Genomic DNA, 17,025 nt, shown 5'->3' with positions numbered 1-17,025 from the left:
ATATCCGAGGTGGGATTTATGAGGGCTGAATTCCAGTTTGCGTGGAAGCGAGACAGGTCATCATTGTAAGTTAAAGGTGCAATATGTAAGAACTGGCCACATGTAGAATCTATATACCAAACAAATAGGGGCCAGCATAAAACCAGAGCAACTGCTAAATTCTGCTAACTCTAGCTGCCCCTTAGCTAGTTAGCTCAGTTAGCCAGACAGCTAGTGGTCCAGACAGGGAGCTTTAGGCACCGGGATAGTGTTTGTGTTTACACCGCAGAACAGAAGCTTTGATGGCATGCTAATGTCAGCAGATATCTGTGCATCACAAAACATATGCGTCATAATGTCAAGACGATTATTTCTTCACATTCCCAAACAGGCCTCCTGTGGATCTTTGATTGTTCTTTCGCTAAACATGCACAACTCGGATAGATTATTTCTCTCACGGGAACTGAAGTCTCTGTGAATTTTCATGCAGGTATTCACACCTTCACCTTCACCGGGGGCCTCCGAGGGAAAGAGGGATTATGGACGGGGCCTGTGAGGCTGGTGCTCAGGGCTGTTTGACCGCCAAGTCAACTGGACAACACTTAACTTCTACTATATGGCTTCACATAACCAGAGGTATTTAAGACATGGGTTCAATTAATATTCAGGATTCAACTAAATGAAGCCAATACCAGGTAAAATGGAGACACCGTCTTCATTGCAGAATACATGGAAAAAATGAGAAAAAGGAGCAAATTTATTTAAAAGTGTTTTAGGTCTAAATGGTCAACAAAGAGAAGATACTGAATGTGTCTGGATGGACTGCGCTGAGCAAAGACCTGTCTGTGTGCAGATCACAGTCAGACCAACAGAGGGCAGCAGAAGCCAAACATTAAATGAAAGACGCAGGCTTGTGCCCAAATTCAACAAGTCGGAACACTGTTTTCGAAATAATGGCAACCGCTCCATGCCAGAGATCTAATAGAAGAGAAAATAATGCAAAAACACCCCCCACATATCTACATTTCCTCACAGTTTGGGTTAATTGTTCAATGTATGTTTGTATGCTGAAAATACAGCAAGAGTGTAGAGTGTGGTTTGTGTTAAAGCCAGTTCATCATTGACATTTTCATCTTCAAACATACTCCTGACCTAGATTATACAACTGTTTTTAAATAAGCGGTGACATTCAAAAACTTTAAACTATGTCTGTGAGAATAAAATTCATTAGTAGCTGTCACACGCTGAGAGAAAATCAGTGCGGGTGGAAATAACTTCGCTGCTGTTTTAAGTTTTTACATCCTGCTGATTCACAGGCTGGATACGAGCCAGTTTGGTCTCAGAAGTTTGTGTAGAGTTTCCCAGAATCAACTGGCAGACATCCTTGGAAATAATTTGAGACAATAAAACAAGCCGATACGCAAAAGAGAAGTTTTATTAGATAATGTGAAACATATATATATTGTCGTGAAATATGCACAGAAACAGCCGTGATTCTAATATGTCTGTGACAGTGATGGCTCTTTTATTTTACATCCATTCTGCCGAACAGCATGAATACTCAGTTTCAGTACAAAGAGCGACACTTCTCTGCAATAAAAACCAAAGCAAAACTTTCTGTGTGAGAAAACTCTGAAGGAACACGTCGTACACCTAGAAATGCTGGGGACATCTATTTCTTATGCAACAATTTTCAACCACCATGTTTTACAAAATGCTGTAGAGTGCTCCTTTAAGGCACGTTAGTCAGAGCAAGGGTTATGGCAACACAACATATTTCTCTTAATGACACACGAAGCTTTGATCAGCCCTGGTAAGTAAGCAGCAGTTAAGCCCGGCTCACAAGCATCTCTTATTGGTTTATTATTTCAAGGTTTTCTTCGGCATGGTTGGCATTCAGCAAATTTCCTGTGGAAAGTTCTGCACTCCTTGCTGGAATGCAGCCACAAATGTCCACTGACATGTGTCTGCAGCGAGCGCAGGGCCAACTAGGTGCGACATGAAACTGTGTTTTGCTGCTTGTGATGCATCTAATGCATGTTCAGGCTGTGGTGTGTATTGTGCATGATTAACCATTCTGCATATGTGTTCTTATGAATGTAATGCACCGACGTGTGCTGTCATCTTCTTGGCGTGTTGCTCATCTATCCTCCACCAGCAGCTGAAGCCGGTCCTCTGCGTAGTGCGGGCTGCTGTGTCCAGTATCAATAGCCTCACAGTCATCTGTGAAAAACACCAGGTCCTGCCGAGCAAACGGACACACGTGAGCATGTATGAGACACTCGAGCCTGAAAACAAGGTGAAAAACAGGGCAGATGTCTCGGATGTTCTTACCCGGTAACATAGTCTGCTGATGATGGTGTACAAGTTCTGGATTTTACGTTTCAGCAGCACCATCCTGGGACGCTCTCTGCAGTACTGGTTGGGATGGTTCAGCACCACGTAGAGGAAGTCGCGGAGCTTGGTTGTGATGCACGCGTTCTGAAAAAACACAACTTTGTTTTTGCATGACAGTATTTATAAACTGTAGGACACTTTCTCTGCTCTTTGCATCGGCTGAAATCAGATTGGTACTGAGTTAGAATCCTGTGCATGGTGAGACTCAAAAGTTATAGCCGTTATCTGACTGGGATCTGTCTGTCTGTCCTTTTGTACATCCAGCCCCATCGGAACATGTGCGTTAAAGCTACTGGTTACGTGAGGCCTGTCCATGAACTGATTGGTCTATCTCACTGTCAATCACCACATCAACAATCACCTAAACCTTATGAACAAAATGTACTAACATGCCTCATTATAACCTCTTAACTGCATGTTTTTATGGCAACATTAGAACATCACCTTTGGCATTATTATTAGTGGGAAACGACACCTGTTATTCCTTTACTGCAATGTTTTAGTTAACTTTTCACATTTTAGATGCTGACCCTTAACCCCTCAGAAGAAGAAGCTTATTGACATGATTTAATTAAAACCTGAGCAAAAGTTACTCTGGTTGTGTTATTTGACAGCTATAAGGCTGCATACGGAGGACTGAAAGTGCCACAGAAAGAAATAAAGAGATTAAACGACCAGGAAATAAATTAATATGACATTAAACACTGCATGGAGAAAATAGAAATAAAGATATCAGTGGAAAAATGAAATGGGAAGGTGAAATAGTTGAATTATTACAAAGATACCTAAATACAGATAGTGATTAAAGCAGAAACCTCCATTTACAGAGTTTTTATAAAAATGTCATCATTTTTATATAATAATTCATTTTTGCTTCACTTATTTTCAATACAATTTATTTTTTTTAATTTGGGCACATTGATGGAATACTGATTCATTTACTGAGACACTTCATTAATTTCTGATTTGGGCACTTTCAGTCCTCCATACATGTAACATCATATTGTTACATTGACATCATATTTGGCATTTTCAAAATGTGTGCACTTTGTATTTTTTCTTCCAGTCTAACCTCAGTTCTACATGTAAACATATATTCTTGTATGAACCCTGAGTGCAACAATACACTTCAAACTAGTTTTCACACTATTCTGAAAAAGAGAGGTTGTATCATTTCCATATTTGAGACTCATCAGACATTTTGACCTGGAACTAAACACTTCATCGAACTGGATTTACTGACAATGGTTATCAAGTGGGAAAAAAAGGGGTTCCCCTAAAATCCCCCTCATGAAGCATTACTCCAGTTTTTACTTACATGCACATCGAGGAAGATCGTAGGTAGAATCTCAGCACACGTTTTCTGCAACCCGACATAACACCGTCATTAGAGAACACACAGCATCAGTCTCAGATGGTCAGCGCGGACTGCGGCTGTGCGGCTGGGCTCTTACCGTGCGGTGGTACGTGTGGATCTTATCCAGCAGGGTCATGACTTCCTTGCTCAGGCTGACCGCTCTGGAGTAGCAGGTCGGCGGCGCGCAGTCTGACAGCAGCACGGAGCTGAAGAGACACACGAGAGCGGCGAGTCCCAGCCTCATGTCTGTCTGTCTGTCTGTCTGTCTGTCTGTATATCTGTCTGCGGTGACACACTGCTGCTCCGGCAGGTCTGCTCCCAGCTGCTGGGACACTTTCAAGTAGTAAAGAGGAGGACTGGCTGTAGATTTAAGGATGGAGAGGTGGGGGGTGACGATGACGTGGAGGCGCTGAGAGGCTGAGGAAACCATTTGGGGTCTGCTGCTGCGTTTTGGAGAGCAAACACTGTCGATGAGAGCTCCAAATTCCAGGGATGATTGGGCTGCTCCTGCTGATAAGGCTGCCAACCATTCTGCAACCTTTTCAAGTTTGTGGCTTGTCAGTTCCCAAAAGCACAATATCAGTAACATATTAACGACCAGCAGGGGAGTCTGGAGACAGGAGTTTCCTGCAATGTGAAAAACTACATCAATTTAAACTTTTGCGCTTGGAAGATTACATTTTTCATGTACCAGTGGATCTTGACCATGAAGGAAGAGTTTTTAACATGAATAACAACATAGTATGGGGTACTTATGTTTAGGGTACACACTAATTTTGCAGGCACATTGTTTAATCCCCCAGACTCATCCATAAAGTGTAACCTTTTTAGCAAGTCTGTACTTGAGTGGACTTTTCCCATCATATAAACATCTCTATTCAAGACAAGACCGCTGAAAACACCGAGCTGTCGATCACACTCTATGATGGCTATGACCTTACAAATCACATTCACATTCTCTAAACAATTTCAAATGAGGAGACGACTCTGGAAACAAGTCAGCTGCCTTTACTTAAACACAAAGCCAGATGCTACACACATTTAAAGGCACAGAGGATACAGAACAACACTACTGGTTTATTATGGATTTTTAGCATATATCATTAGAAAGTACCATCATATATATAAAAAAAAAACAACCTTGCACCAGAAACTGTTTCAAGGTAGGTTTGTTGGAGCCACTGAAGCCCTCTTCAGATTGAGGAAGTTCCTTTTCCTTTTTCTCTTGGGAGCGTCCACGTGCTCGCAGGATTCAGGGGGCTCTCGAAACACAAACAACCTCTCTCCAGCAGCAGGGATGTTCAGTTCAGTGCCGGCAGAGGCCAGCGTCACGTACTCCTCTGCTGTGCTGCGTAACGTTTCATTCATTGTCTTCTCAACCTTTTCTTCTGCAGCATCACTGGGCTGCTGTGTGGCTGTGCTTGGTTTATAAATAGGCCGCTGTGCTTCACTTAAACTGTCCTCTTTTCCTTTCTCTGCGACCAGCAGTGGTGCTACATCTCTTGGAAGCGGGAGACGGGATCTGGGGAGCAGTTTTTCCATCAGAGTTTGCCTCTTTTCCTGGAGTCTGAGATTTGGAGGACAAAGGAGCTGTTGTTAGTGGGACCAGAGTGTAAGAGTGCTTACCTCATGCATGTGGTCACTGCAGCCCGGCCATGACCGTGATGAAAGGCCTATTACACATTAATAAAGGATTTGTCTATGATGCTGGTGACCACTGAACTACAAATTAGTCTTGAGCAGCACTTACCTCTCTCTTTCCACAGTGCAGCTTGACGTGTTCTGCGTATTTTTCTGCACCACGTCCTCTCTTAGTCTGACAGGAAGATGTCTGTTCAACCCCGTAGCACACCTGGTCAAAGAGTCATCAATTTATAATAAAGCTGTGATACAATCTCTGCTTTGGCTTTGATTAAAAATGGTCAAGCATGCCTGACTATCTGATACAACGTTATAAGTTCTCATTGGTTTAGAAGGAGAGCTTTGCGAACTTTTCCATTAAAGTATATTGAATATATAATCCCTTTCTTAGAAGGGTACAGCATGTACAGTATCCAGACCTGTCAAAATAGCTAATAAAAGATCATTCCAACTGTAAAAAAAAATCTTCAGGAAAAATCATATTTCAGAACAGAAAAGTAGGTAGAACATGTATCTGATGTGGTTTATTTGTATTCCTTGTACATGTGTCATTTTTGAAAACACAGTCTGTCAAAGTTCACAAAAGCAGAAGAGAAAAGGACATTTTTGTCAAAAGGGCTAACAGATGCTACCTCACTGCATCCAAGGTATTTCACAGGTTACTGGTGTTTGATTACAGGTGGACCAGATGTTAAAGTGCTACCTCTGACCACACTTACTTTAATGCTTTGGACAGTGAACAGAAAACGATCAAACTGATAGGTTAAGTACTGTAAAGTGATGAATGCCAAGGAGCAGCAGGGACAGATGTGGGTGAAAGAAACACTTGAAATAAGATTTAGGGTATCTTCTTAAGATAACTATAACTTGATTTATTCCAAGGAAACAACAGTTTTAAATGGGGGACTGTGTAGTTTTGGGGAAGAAATTCAAACTCAGAGTTTTAATATTTACAATGTTAGTGAGGTAATAATACAAACTCAGAAATATTTATTTTCTTCATCAATGAATAAACAAGCTGCTCTCAGAAGAAAATAAGGTCTCCAAACCCTGTTTGAAGCTAGAAAGGTGGCAGGGTCCACCACATATAACCATATATGGTAAAACATAAGTAAGTAAATAAGTAAAACGGTATGAAACTCTGTTGTCCTTTAAGGTCAGTTTGTTTATCCACAAAAGTCAGAGGAGAATCTGGTGTAGCTTTGAACTGTTTTTGACTGAAAAGTTGCAAAAGGGCAAGTGGTGAGCTAAAACTCTGAGAGCCAAACTTCCAGAGAAATCTCAGCAGTGGTCTCGCCAACTTGTGTTGACGTCTGTTCCATCCATTTATCCTGGGGACACCGCGAGTAAGGGCCAACATGTTGGTCAACCAGTCAGTTTGTTTTATCAGGTTGACTGTATCCAAACAAATCTGCAGTGTGCTCAATAATGTCAGCCAACATCAGCTGGCAAATTTACATGATGAAATGTGTCAAATGCTGACAGGATGTTTTCTATGGCTTGGGGGCGTTGAGGATGAAAGTTATGGCAAATGTTACACAAAACAGTTTGTCAGATAGCTACACTGCTAAATCTTTTGAGGTTTGTGTGTTTGATGAGCAGAGTCGAAGCTGCGAAGTTGTGGGTGGAGGCAGAGGCCGGGACTAGTTAGATCTGCAAAAACTACATTTATTTTTTGTGGAAAAACATCTATGTTTTTTTTTTTTGAACAAAGATATGTTTCTATGGGTTTAATCGATGCCAGGAGAGGAACTTTTAGACAAATCTAGGTGATGACTGCATTTTTAAATGGCATTCAGTCAAAATCTGAAGTTCGATCAGTTAAAAACAATGATAACTAAGACAGAACATTTTCTCAAACATGGTTATGTGATCAAGGTAGGTATGAGGTCGATTTGACTGCTTTTGTCCCCATCCCTCTTTATATATATTTTTATATGTCTGCCTACTTATCTGTGATAAAGAATGGGTAAACTGCATTCTGCGAACAAAACACAGTAACAAAAGAACTGAGAAAGAAAAGGAAAACACATGTCTTGCACATTGTTCCAAACTAAGCATTTTCATTCGCTTGTCCTTCTGCCAGAGAACTGCGATCCAAAGAGACCTCATGCATGAGACATTATTCATCAGTAAAGTAATCCAAACTCAGCGGGGGCCAGACAAGTGTGTTCCAGTATCAGGAAGCGGGGGAAATTAAATGATGAGCAAAATCATTTATCTCTCCATCTTGGCTCAGGGAAAGGACCCTCGTGGAACCATGTTCTGTACTTCAAATTGTAGTTGTTTAACATTAAGACAATGCTTAGATGGTTTGTTTCAGCCCGCTGCTGTGTTTCACCACTGCTTTTTATTTAATCAGTGACTTCACTCTGAAAACTACTTTCTCAAACCACAGAGCTTGAATCGCATAAACTTTGGCTTTGGAACAAAAAAGGTTTTCACTTTATTCTAGTTGTTATTTTCTTTTTTGCTCTTTAAAAAGCAGCAGAAAGAAAATAACATGAGCTACGCGACTAATGAATGACAAAATCTTTTGTTGGCTGCTGCACATTACGTAGAAACTAAACTCAAATCCTTGTTTACAAGTTGGAAGAGACAGACAGATTTTGTTTGATGACCAATCATTTGGTGTAATTTACTGATCAATTTACTAAACCAGGGACAGACTCTGCAGCTATTTTCAGTAAAAGACAACGCTTTGGTACTAATCATTATATTATGTAGGAGTCCAAAAAGTATAGCATTACCCAGATGAGAACTGACTTTTGTGACATGCAGGGAAAACATAAATAAATATACAAACTGAAATGATCACCCCCTCATGGGCCAAACACACTCACCTAATGTGACCCTGCGCTGTGTAAATTAGATGTGCAAAACTAAAGAATGCTGAACCTGGTTCTTACCCTGAGTGTTCTTGCTCCGCAGATGATGACACAGTGTGCTGTTTGGGGCAGAGGGCATCAGTGATGGACAGGAGTTCACTCTCAGGCAGGGTGGGGAGGAGGAGACGCAGAGCCTCCAGGAGAACCTCTGCAGACACCTGACTCTGCTTCACCAGCCGAGATGCAAATTCCACATCCTGAGACGAGAGCAGACCATAAAGACAGCTTTTCTCTACTTTCACTGTGGGTGTCCCTGTATTTTTCCATTCCACTAATACATGTGTGTTTAAAGTAACAAAAAAAGTCTTGATTAATTCAGACCTGGTCACAGGTTGCACAAAGTCTCTTGAGCCCCATTTGTTCTTTTAAATCTTCCATGGCTTGATTGTTGGCAGTCATTTCTTGCAACCTTAAAAACCATTGTCACATCAAATGGTCCGTGTTAAACCACAACATTCCTCATTACTCCTGAGATAAAACTGATATGACAGCTCACCTCGCAGCTGACCAGGTGACAACCTCTTCACGCTTGTAGAGTGCCTCCTGGAGGATGGACATCATCCTGCAATCCTGCTGAACCAGAAACAGCCTCTCCTCCTCGATTTCCTCCTCATCAGAGTCATCTATCTGCATTGGATTTGACCTGTCTTTGGACTGAGCTATCTGCAGGCCGTCCAACTCAGTCCTCTCTTTCTGGAGTTGTTGTTCTGCCTCCTCTAAGCCCTGTGGAAGGGGACAAAATATATTCTCATAAACGTCTTCAAAGTTTAGTGAGAAGCCTCAAAGGAAACTGGAAGCAACACACAGGGGGGTTAACTTGGGAGTCAAACGTTGCGTACCAGGCAGTGGCACTGTATACTCTGGGCCATGTCTTGTCTCTCCAGGCTCTTTCTTTCCCTAAGCTGCTGAATGAGCAGGCTTTGCAGAGTGAGCATTGCTCTGGAGGTCTCCAACACTTTGGTCCTCCTATCAGCCTTCTGGTAGTGGATGGTGGCCATTTGCATGGCCAGGTTGTCGGCCTGAGAGTGCAGATTCTCCTCTCTCTCCCTCTGCATCTCCTCCATCACCTGCCATCATTAGAATGGATGATGTATTTCAGTCATCTAGTATGAACACTGACATTGTACTTGAAATTACATTTATTTTTATGAGCATACATTTGCTCAAAGGTGTGTGTCTCCTGCCATTGAATGAGCCAAACACATAAAGCCCCTCTGGCCATTCAGTAACTTACTGCACTTAAAAGTGACTAATAGTGCAGGAAAGAAATCACTGAGAAAAAAGCTTTACTTTGTTCATCACAACGCTCTCCATCTCTTTCTCCTTTTCAAACAGTTGGATTCTGTCCTGGAGCCGTTTCTGGAAAAGCAGCAGGTCGGATGTGTCGGTTTTCAGTCTGGCCTCACTGGTTTTCCCCTTGGATTGCATATTCGTCTACAAAGACCACAATAACCATAAGGTGGTTGGGGAAAAGACTCCAAGCATGCTGTTATGATGATTACAAATGAAACCACTCTGTGGAGCCCTTTATTATTTATGAATAACAATGTGCACAGGTCCAGCAGCCACACAATTGAGGCTGATCTTGGTGTGGTTTGCTCTGGTGGTTGACATTTCTTATTCATTGACAAATCATTAAATGCACTACAATGTTCTGCTGTTCGGAACAACTGGGCTCCTTCCTTTGATTTACTTTTACAATTGTATCATTAGGAGACCTAAAACAGTATTTTCATCATCAAAGTCAGCACAGAGACAAACATACATGATGTAGCAGCCTAAATGCAGTTTATTTGATATCTGAGTAGTCAGCATTCAATAATCTAAGATCATATGTAAGACAATAAATTAAATGGATTTCGGAAAAAAATGGAAGGAACTGTACTAATGTAGTAAATTAACAGACTGATAAATCAATAATTCATATTTACAGTAATGCAATTGTTAAGTTAATTGTTACAATGTGAATGGTTTAGTTTAAAATGTGTATGTCATTTATGTTGCATGTGTAATATTTGGGAGTAGGTAACTATGATGACTGTTTCTTGTAACAAAGCTATCTTTTTTTAATAGTCTGAAAATAGTTTTGTTTCCCAGAGGGGCAAAGCGAGAGTGGAGCCGGGCAGTTTTTTGACTTTATCTGTTAAAAATTATTGCTTCAGTAATTTGATAACTGTAGAAATGGACAATAATTATGTGCCTTTTACAAGCAAAAATAATTAAAACATATTTTTTTAAACTTGTCTTTACTTCTTTTCTAAATGGCATTTTTCCCAGTGTTTTCACTGCACAATTTCAGTGCGCAAACTGTGTCTCATGTCTTGGAAAAGCAAAATAATCTTGATCATTCACTTGTTGCATTTTTAGTGTGTACCATAGTGTACCACCTGCATTTTGAATCAAAGAGTTTGGATACTACCAGCTATAACACAAAGGAGGTGTGACAAGGAACCAGTGTGCTTTGCAGTCTGCCACTGTAAAGTTTTCTAATCGCACACACAGGTTTACCGAACATGACAACTGAATTTAATAATATGTCATTATGTGTTCACCATCTGTTGCTCGCTCTCCTTTCTCCAAGCTGCCAGAGCGGTGTGGAGTTTGGATCTGGAGACAGCGCGAGGCAGAACCAAGCAGTGGTCCATCACAGACAGAAACTTCTGAAACTCTAGTTTCATCCTGAGCCGGTCGTCTTCACACAGAGTCAACTGGGATGAACACAAACAACTGGGACAGAAGGAGAAATGGAAGACTGACAAATAAACACACAGTACAGAGTACCACCACTTGTTGTCCTGAATTTGAAGTAAAGTACAGTCTCATATTATCCAGAATGTTAGGTACTGCAATCCTGTGAAATGAAATGACTACTGAATGAATATTATGTCACAAACCTGAAGAAAGCCCTGCATTGTACCCTGACTTCCCTCTGTTCCAGCAGCTCCTTCTCCATCGCGTCTCGCAGAGCCTCCCTGGTGCAGCTCAGCGTGCGTAAGGCCGCCTTTCCTTCCTGGTGCAACTTTTCCTGACCCTGCAGGAGAGTGCTTGCTCCTTGTCCCTGGGCTTGTCCTGCCTCTGTTTCTTCCTGGAGCAGGGAATGTGGTGCTCCTGGTGGCATGAGTGATAGCAGGGCCTGGGTTGCAGAGGGCTGGATGCCTCTGACTTCTGTTACGGCACCCTGGATCACACGCATGGTCACCTAGAGAACAGGCAGAGCATCAAGACAGTTAAACAACCATAATCAAGCTCAATCATATGGGTGTGGATGTGTGCCATGAAAGTGCCAGATGTGTACTGTTGGAGTGGCACCTTGCGGATGTCTGCAGTAGCCTCCTCATCAAGGTTGTTGATGAGCTCTGCGAGCTCCAAACTGTGAGCTGTTAATAAATTCTGCCAGCGGTGCAGGTGCTGGCCTACATCAAACCCTCCCTCCAAAGCCTTGGACAGACCTGACAGATCCTTCTGTCTCTGTTTGTGGACATTCAGCTTGAGAAGACAGGAAGCAAGATTAAAGACGGCATATAAAGGTATTGGGGCATCAGTCCACAATGGATATAAAAAGCAGGTGTTTGGACTAAAAGCCTAAATGTGCATGATCTTCTAACCATGTCTGAGATCAGCTCCCGCCTCTTCTTAATCAGTCCACAGCGCATGGCTCGCCTCTCTTGGCTCAGTGCCTCGTCCAGTCTCTGCCTCACCATCACTAGCTCTTTCTGGGCAGTCTCCTGTATCTGGTCAATCTGCTCTGCAGGCAAACTGCTCCCTCTAGTGGATAGAAGGTAGTATGCCACATCAGAAAATGGTTAACTGTGAAAAAAACTGAGGTTGATAACAATGTATATGTTTGCCATACAACGCCAGAAAAACGTCTGTTGTTCACAAAATTTCAAGCAAATCTATAGTTTCTATTACATATTCAAATCATGAATTGAAGTACTTAAATCAAAATTTTAAAAGTGCATTCATATAGATGCTTATTTGGCCACATTTATATTGTATAGTGTGACAGTGAGACATCAAATTAGTATGAGGCATCAACCTCCTGATGTGAGTGAACCAGCTGTCCAAATTGCTGGAGGTGCTAGAGAAGGTGTCAGAGATCAGGCTGTTGAGGCTGTGAAGGCTGTGCACCAAGAACTTCCTCTGTGCATGTCGTTCAGCGAGCACGTAGCGCTGGTTAGCGAGGACCACATCTAGCACCTCCTCCAGCTGATCCTGGACAGGCAAGAGAAGGACATGTCTCAAAATGTATTTCACAACAAATTCAGTTTGCTGAAAAGTGGAAGACTATAATCCAATTCTGGTTGCTCACTTGACAGGCAAAGTAATCATGCTGAAGACTCTTGGCTGTGCTCTTCTCCAACTCGCCCATTCTGGTGGCCTCCTCCAGCTCCTCGGAGAAAATCTTATGCAGCTCCACCCGGCGCCACTCGATGATCTCCCGCTGGACTTTCGCCGAGGCTTCTTCATGTCGGACCAACAGGATGCGCTGGAGCTGACTCTGGCTCATCTTGTGCAGCTTCTCCAGGAGGACGCTGCATTGGAGGAGCTCCTAGTAACATTATATATTGAGGTTTGCTACCACCCAAAAAAAGTTCTTGTCATCTCTGCATTCATAATTTATTCTCCAGGTGAATCCTCCAGGTATCTTTGTGTTGCATTTGTAAACATTTTTTTTTATGTTCTTTTAAGCGAGAAAATATAATGCAAATATCAAATGATTTGTTATCACCTGTTGGTCTGCATGTTGACACAGCAGCTCGGCATGGGCCTTCTCAGCAGCCTCTCTGCGGTGCTCTGCCTCCATTTCTTCCCGAGTCTCCAGATTACACTGGCCAGCCAGAGCAGCCATGCGGGCCCCTCTCTCCTCCTTCAGCCGACCCTCCATGCCAAGCAGCTGACCATGGAGCACACTGAGCAGTCTCTGCTGGGCCTGGGCACTGGCCTGGCCCCGGGACCGAAGACCACCCAGCAGGGAGGACATTACATCCTTGTAGATCTGAATCCGGGTGGCCTCCAGGTTATTGGTGGCACGCAGCAGTGTAGACATTTCAAGGCTAGAGATATGTCGCAAAAAAAAGATAACATCCATTTCTCCAGGTGGATTTGATAATTCTGTCAGAAATGTATGATATTAAAAATCTTAAAGTAGATTACACTAATATATTCTGTGAGGAAAATAAATGATTACTTATTTGTAACAATAGCTCAGGGGTAAGCGACATACAGTGGAGTACCAGGACCAACAACCAGAATAACTGAAGGCAATACAGAAGTGCCTTAATATTCAGTTTCTCTTGTAAATGCCATTTTCTTAAAATAAATCAATACATTGATTTAAATGCTTTCATTCCAGTTTATTATATTGCATTCAGTGTTTTTTCCTCAAGTACCAAGTCTTGATCAAGATACTGATCTTTTTTGTTTCATTGAAGGATATCAGGCCTCATGGAGAGATACTGAATTCCATTTTTGTTGGTCTACTCACTTCTCCAAAGCCTGGTACATGTTCTGGGGGTCTTCAAGCACCATGGTGTCTACCATCTTATCTTCAAATGATGCCTCATCTTTTACCGTCTCACTCATATTGGAGTCTGCATATTCAGGGTCTGAATCACTTCTGTTTCTCTGAAGTAAGAAAATATATGCACAGTATAGTCACATGAAACTGTCATATTGTGTCTGCAGTTTGGATGGACAAAAATACCAAATTTACTTCTATCATAGATTTACACTTTTAAATCATTACTAAACACAAATATACACCATATATAATTGATAAATGAGTGTTTAATAACAGTTTGCTATTACGATTAACAGGAACAAATACCCTTTGCTGAAGAAGGCTCAGCCTGGTTCTGGGACCTATCAGATTCATGGCCAGAAAACCTAGTGACAGCAGTACCAGTGTGACAAAGAAGCCCACAACAAATCCAGCAAAATGGACCCCATGGTTAGGATAAATCTAAAATGGTGGGGAGAAACATCAGACTTCTTGAAAACAGTACAACAAACAAATATGCAATTGCTAAAAGCTGTGGATTTGTTTCCAGTTACGGAGCTGTCCGCAACTTACTCTGTCAGTGGAATTCACCCTCAAGGTTAGATTAGCTGTCAGTGGACCAAACATGCTGACATCATTCTGTGGAGTAAGGAAGACAAGAGTCACAAGACACAGCGGTTGTATTATACTGCAAATACTGACATGGTGAAATGAATAACAGATTAACTATTTGGGTGTAGCAAAGTTGCTTTTCTTTTGAAGTTAAGAATGGAAACAATACCTGTGAGGCATTAGAGAAGGTGAGAAAAGCTGGAAGGTCCAGGACTTCATTTTTATGACTCCTTATGTGAGCAGTATAATTGACAACAACTTGGGCTCCAGCTAAAGAAGTAATATCAATATAATGTTATTCATTGTGGATGCAGCATGCATAAAATTCAAATAGAATAATCTTTTTATGCATTTGGACTGCATGACATACCAGACAGTGAATCAATAGCAAACGTTTGGTAGCCTCTCTCCACCACCTTGCCTTCACTTTTTAAGGGCACTACACCAGAAATGGAGTCACGGATAGCCACCTGGGACAGGTTTGTGCCACCCACTGGGCCCATGTTGTGTATCAACAAGAAGAATGTCAGCTGAGGAGGATCAGTGTCAGCTTTCACCTAGGCACCACACAATAGAGCAACAAGAGTATAAATCACTTCATATGTAGTTATATTCATCATCAAAACTCACACTTTGAGTGAAATGCAAATAAATGAAATAGGCTGTACTCGGACAGTTATGCTGATGTACCTTTGCACACTTGTAAAATTTGACCCCGAATGCAGACGGAGGTGCCACACTCTGAACCTGCAGAAACATTTATAATACATTTTCGCTGACAATATAATTTGTTACAGTTAGTTCGTTACATGTTCTTATATATTCATTTCATAAATTCTTGTTTCTTAAAGACTGCCCAAAATAAATACAATCAGAAATATATTCTACCGAAAAGATGAGAGATAAAGGTGAAATTACATACAAAATTATTCAACATTGAATTAAAATGCACAATCTTAAACAAGTGATTGACCAGTTAGGTGATATGGTGCAACACATATGACATCTGGATAATTGAGGAAAAGTTATTGCATACAAATACCAAGAGCAGCCATTAAAGACACACCTGAGGCAGAGCGTGGCCCGGGTTGTATCTGGTGAGTGTGCTTCTGCTTCTCCGGAGGTGAAAGACCTTTGACATGTAGGTAAACGTAGTGAAAAAGGAGTGACCCCATGGACCAGCAGCAGCTGAAGAAGAGAGCAGGCGCTCTGCAGAAAAGAACATGGGCCCACTGATTTCCATTGTACCTGTCAGGTTAAATATAGGGTGTTTGAACAGAGTAAAACATAATTACAAAGACTGACATTGACAATACATTTATTCATTATTACTCTTATGTTAGATTGTATTTACCTGTATATGGCAGATTTTTTTGGATTAATAGCCTGTATGTTATATGTGTTTAAGTAGAACGTTTTTCTTTTATCATCTGTATGTGTATGTATCCTCCATACAGTTGTGCAGCTGTGTTTGTACAGATATCACTTGTGTTATTAAATGTATATCTGATGTATAATATGAAGAGCAACAAACCATCCATCTGAAGCAGTGTCAACTGTGGTGATTTCCAATCGCGGTCATGTTGCATTACATGGATACTGGAGAGCCTCTAGCAATGGAAAAGGCATTTAGGATCGCATATTTAGTATGTCAATCGTTTACCCACTAGCTTTATCAAATGACAGCCTTCTGACATGCATATACAAAGGTGCAGGGATACAACTGAATACATAATCTCGCTTAATTTTCAGGAAAAGTCTCATAATAAAGAGATGTGATGTGCAGCTGTAGCAACATGTTCATAAAATAGACACAACGCTACATAGAAAGATAAGTTACACAATTTCAATGTTCTTAACATGCAGAAAACACTATAAGTCTCTAACATTAGGCCTCTCACCTCCTGTATCCCCGAGAAAGGAGGAGGTGGTAACATTGTGTGCCATGTTGCACCCTGAGCTGTACCGTCACAACACGGCTGTCCAGCGCTGGTCTCCAACACGCCGGCATCACGCCGGGTTACATTGTGACACCGACGGACACATAGACGATGTGTAAACAAACATGACACTTGGATATTCAAAATGCATGACCATAGCGTGACCGTCTTCGCGACAATGTGTACCAGAAGCATTCGTAAATTGGTCTGCCACCCTTACCGGGCAGAGCCGCTAGCTAACGGGCAGCATTGTTTCTGGATGGTGCCACTGTTAAAATCCGCGATGGAAACATTTTCCTCAGCATCTATTATCAACAGCAGCGGCGTTTCTGCACCACAAGAACATCTTACGTGTGTGGTAATATTCCAGGAGAAACTATGGACGACGTTTCAAAGTTTTTAAACGCGAACACGGGCTCCAAAATCTCCGTTGCTGTGTAACGTCAACTTCGGAAAACATTTCCAAAACTTTGGAAGAACGGGCAACTCCTCACCAACCGTTAAGACCAGCGGAGAACGCATGTGTGTTTCCGGTCATGTCTTTCAAAGTAAAACAATATCGCGACTTTAGATACTTTAAATGTATCTAAATATTCCAACAAACAACAAGAACAGTAGGGATGTTCTCCATATAGTCCGTACGCATTTGTGTATTTGTTTTTGTGGAGGAAAATATCGCCATTCCCCAGCATGAATACTACTGTGCTT

At 41.7% G+C, this 17,025-nt stretch overlaps 2 protein-coding genes across 3 annotated transcripts; both read right to left on the bottom strand.

The window, feature by feature from the left end:
* Positions 1–1,396: 1,396 nt before the first annotated feature.
* LOC119021171 lies at positions 1,397–4,584 on the bottom strand. Its single transcript, XM_037101240.1, has 4 exons — positions 3,831–4,584; positions 3,695–3,739; positions 2,314–2,460; positions 1,397–2,221 (listed from the first exon to the last, which is right to left on the bottom strand). Exons 1-4 carry the CDS (start codon positions 4,320–4,322, stop codon positions 2,120–2,122), a joined length of 786 nt encoding a protein of 261 aa, XP_036957135.1. The 5' UTR covers positions 4,323–4,584; the 3' UTR covers positions 1,397–2,119.
* A 141-nt stretch (positions 4,585–4,725) lies between these two features.
* On the bottom strand, positions 4,726–16,821 carry LOC119021168 (limbin-like). 2 transcript variants are annotated; one of them, XM_037101236.1, is made up of 23 exons: positions 16,279–16,821; positions 15,912–15,987; positions 15,444–15,625; positions 15,068–15,124; positions 14,748–14,934; positions 14,547–14,647; positions 14,339–14,404; positions 14,093–14,227; positions 13,751–13,890; positions 12,995–13,319; positions 12,575–12,814; positions 12,302–12,477; positions 11,868–12,027; positions 11,572–11,748; positions 11,157–11,461; positions 10,815–10,989; positions 9,553–9,696; positions 9,102–9,329; positions 8,759–8,985; positions 8,584–8,671; positions 8,284–8,459; positions 5,484–5,585; positions 4,726–5,300 (listed from the first exon to the last, which is right to left on the bottom strand). In XM_037101236.1, exons 1-23 carry the CDS (start codon positions 16,510–16,512, stop codon positions 4,892–4,894), a joined length of 4,110 nt encoding a protein of 1,369 aa, XP_036957131.1. In that variant the 5' UTR covers positions 16,513–16,821; the 3' UTR covers positions 4,726–4,891. The 2 variants fall into 2 exon arrangements, with proteins under 2 accessions (XP_036957131.1, XP_036957132.1); XM_037101237.1 differs by having other exon boundaries at positions 4,892–5,300; positions 15,444–15,586.
* Between the last annotated feature and the right edge of the window lie 204 nt (positions 16,822–17,025).

The sequence above is a fragment of the Acanthopagrus latus genome, chromosome 6, assembly GCF_904848185.1.
Source record: "Acanthopagrus latus isolate v.2019 chromosome 6, fAcaLat1.1, whole genome shotgun sequence".
NCBI classification, from domain to species: domain Eukaryota; kingdom Metazoa; phylum Chordata; class Actinopteri; order Spariformes; family Sparidae; genus Acanthopagrus; species Acanthopagrus latus.
Note: the sequence above shows the minus strand (reverse complement) of the source record. Positions and strands in the feature narration are given on the sequence as shown.

Bases quoted from the DNA above. Each gene is read 5' to 3' on its own strand.
- LOC119021171 (XM_037101240.1), bottom strand. From the start codon at position 4,322: ATGTTACTGATATTGTGCTTTTGGGAACTGACAAGCCACAAACTTGAA. The intron at 2,461-3,694 runs GTAAGTAAAAAC...GTGTTTTTTCAG, and splicing joins CGATCTTCCTCGATGTGCAT to AACGCGTGCATCACAACCAA. The intron at 2,222-2,313 runs GTAAGAACATCC...TTTGCTCGGCAG, and splicing joins TCAGCAGACTATGTTACCGG to GACCTGGTGTTTTTCACAGA.
- LOC119021168 (XM_037101236.1), bottom strand. From the start codon at position 16,512: ATGCTTCTGGTACACATTGTCGCGAAGACGGTCACGCTATGGTCATGC. The intron at 14,935-15,067 runs GTACATCAGCAT...TGTGGTGCCTAG, and splicing joins AATTTTACAAGTGTGCAAAG to GTGAAAGCTGACACTGATCC. The intron at 9,330-9,552 runs GTAAAGCTTTTT...TAATGATGGCAG, and splicing joins AGAGCGTTGTGATGAACAAA to GTGATGGAGGAGATGCAGAG.